The 1,816-nt window shown below is 45.3% G+C and overlaps 1 protein-coding gene across 1 annotated transcript in view; it reads left to right on the top strand.

Annotated features, from left to right (window-relative positions):
- LOC106812801 (prolow-density lipoprotein receptor-related protein 1-like) overlaps nt 1-1,816 on the top strand; it is a 59,463-nt gene that overhangs the window by 49,428 nt on the left and 8,219 nt on the right. The window contains exon 29 of the mRNA XM_014816776.1: nt 43-162. Within this exon, the coding sequence (XP_014672262.1) occupies nt 43-162 (120 nt within the window). The remainder of the gene's footprint in view (nt 1-42; nt 163-1,816) is intronic.

Raw genomic sequence — 1,816 nt, 5'->3', positions numbered from 1 at the left:
GCGTGCGTTCGCGTTTCGATCAGCGCCATGTTCTCGCTGCAGACGTGCCAACGACTTGCGACGGCGATCAGTTCACGTGCGAGGACGGCGAGTGTCTCGCTATAGACTGGGTCTGCGACAGCGAGGACGATTGCGAGGACGGCAGCGACGAACGCAACTGCAGTGAGTGATAATGGGTTGTTACTGTTCGATTCCGTCCTTAGTAAGCATCTTGGTAATGGATTCCATCCTTATTTACGAACGCAACTGCAGTGAGTGATAATGGGGTTGTTACTGTTCGATTCCGTACTTATTAAGCATCTTGGTAATGGATTCCATCCTTATTTACGAACGCAACTGCAGTGAGTGATAATGGGTTGTTACTGTTCGATTCCGTACTTATTAAGCATCTTGGTAATGGATTCCATCCTTATTTACGAACGCGACTGCAGTGAGTGTCTATTAAATTCATTGACTGTAATGTGCTTGTTAATGGATTCCTGTTCTTAGTGAGGGGTGTTCGCTTGTTCGTTCATGCGTTCGTTCCCTCTTTTCGTGGGTTCTGTTCTTAGTGAGGGGAGTTCGCTTGTTCGTTTGTGTGTGTATAAGATAGTTACTAAGTATAGATGTGTTGACACAATTGTATAGAAATGTTCATGATTTTATGCTACGTTGTCATTAGCACCACCACCTAGGCAATTATTATTGCCGCCACCAACGTCATCGGCATCATGATATTGATTGTCACCATCATCGTCATCGTCTTTATTGTCATCCTCATCATCATTGTAATCATATTCATTATCATCATCGTCATTGTCTGCATCAACATCTTCGTCGTCATCGATGTCGTCTTCGACATCATCACTACTATTATCACCATCATCCTCATCTTCGTCATCATCATCATCATCATCATCAGCGTCGTCGTCTTTATTTACATATATTTATATATATATATCATCAATGTCATCGGCTGTTAGTCTATCTCTGTCCTAATCTTAATTCTCTCCATCTCTCTGTCTTTGTCTTTCACCTGTGCGCACAGCCTATCAGGCACAGTCTTCTGGTAAGTGTGGGAGGGTGGTGTGTGGTCGGGTGGAGGGTGTGGGAGGGTGGGGGTTTAGGAGCGTGGGGTGTGGGAGTGTGGGAGGGTGTGGGAGGGTGGGGGTTTGGGAGCGTGGGGTGTGGGAGTGTGGGAGGGTGTGGGAGGGTGGGCGGTTGTTGGGTGTGGGAGGGTGGGGGGTGTGGGGCCACTAATCGTTGTAGAATGCAACACCTCGGCTGCACTCCGACCCGTTTGCTTCCTAGCATCTCTTGTGTTGTTAGATATTTGACATTAAAGAATAGTTGCCGTTCCTGCTAGCTATAGTACGCACGCCCCCACCCATATGCTTTCCAGTAATCCCGCTTTTCCTGTGTGTCAATAGATATTTTACGTGTAGTTGCAGTTACTGCTAGCGCCGGTGTGGTAATACGCACTCCTGGCTGTATGTTCCCCCACCATCTTTTGGGGTTTCGCGAAGGCATTTTATGTTTAGGTAGTCGCAATTCCTATGCTAACTATAGCTCACGGGTGCATAACTTGTAGCGTACGAATCGAGATGTGCTTCTGCTGCCGCTCGCAATTGCTAAACTAACTATCTCACAGGTGGGTGAGTAGAATTAGCATCCAGGGGGCCGTTGTCAGAAACAAAATTAGTCTTAAAGTGATTACGTCACCGTAAATATTAAAAAATGGAGAAAATATTTCCACTTTTTCACAAAATATAAGTAATTCTGTTCACTTTTTGTGGTTAAATTTGCTGCAGTATACTTCTTATTTTACTATAATATT

The sequence above is a fragment of the Priapulus caudatus genome, unplaced genomic scaffold, assembly GCF_000485595.1.
Source record: "Priapulus caudatus unplaced genomic scaffold, Priapulus_caudatus-5.0.1 Scaffold688, whole genome shotgun sequence".
Classification (NCBI taxonomy): Eukaryota; Metazoa; Priapulida; class Priapulimorpha; order Priapulimorphida; family Priapulidae; genus Priapulus; species Priapulus caudatus.
The sequence above is the reverse complement of the archived record's forward strand: the minus strand, read 5'-3'. Positions and strand labels throughout refer to the sequence as shown.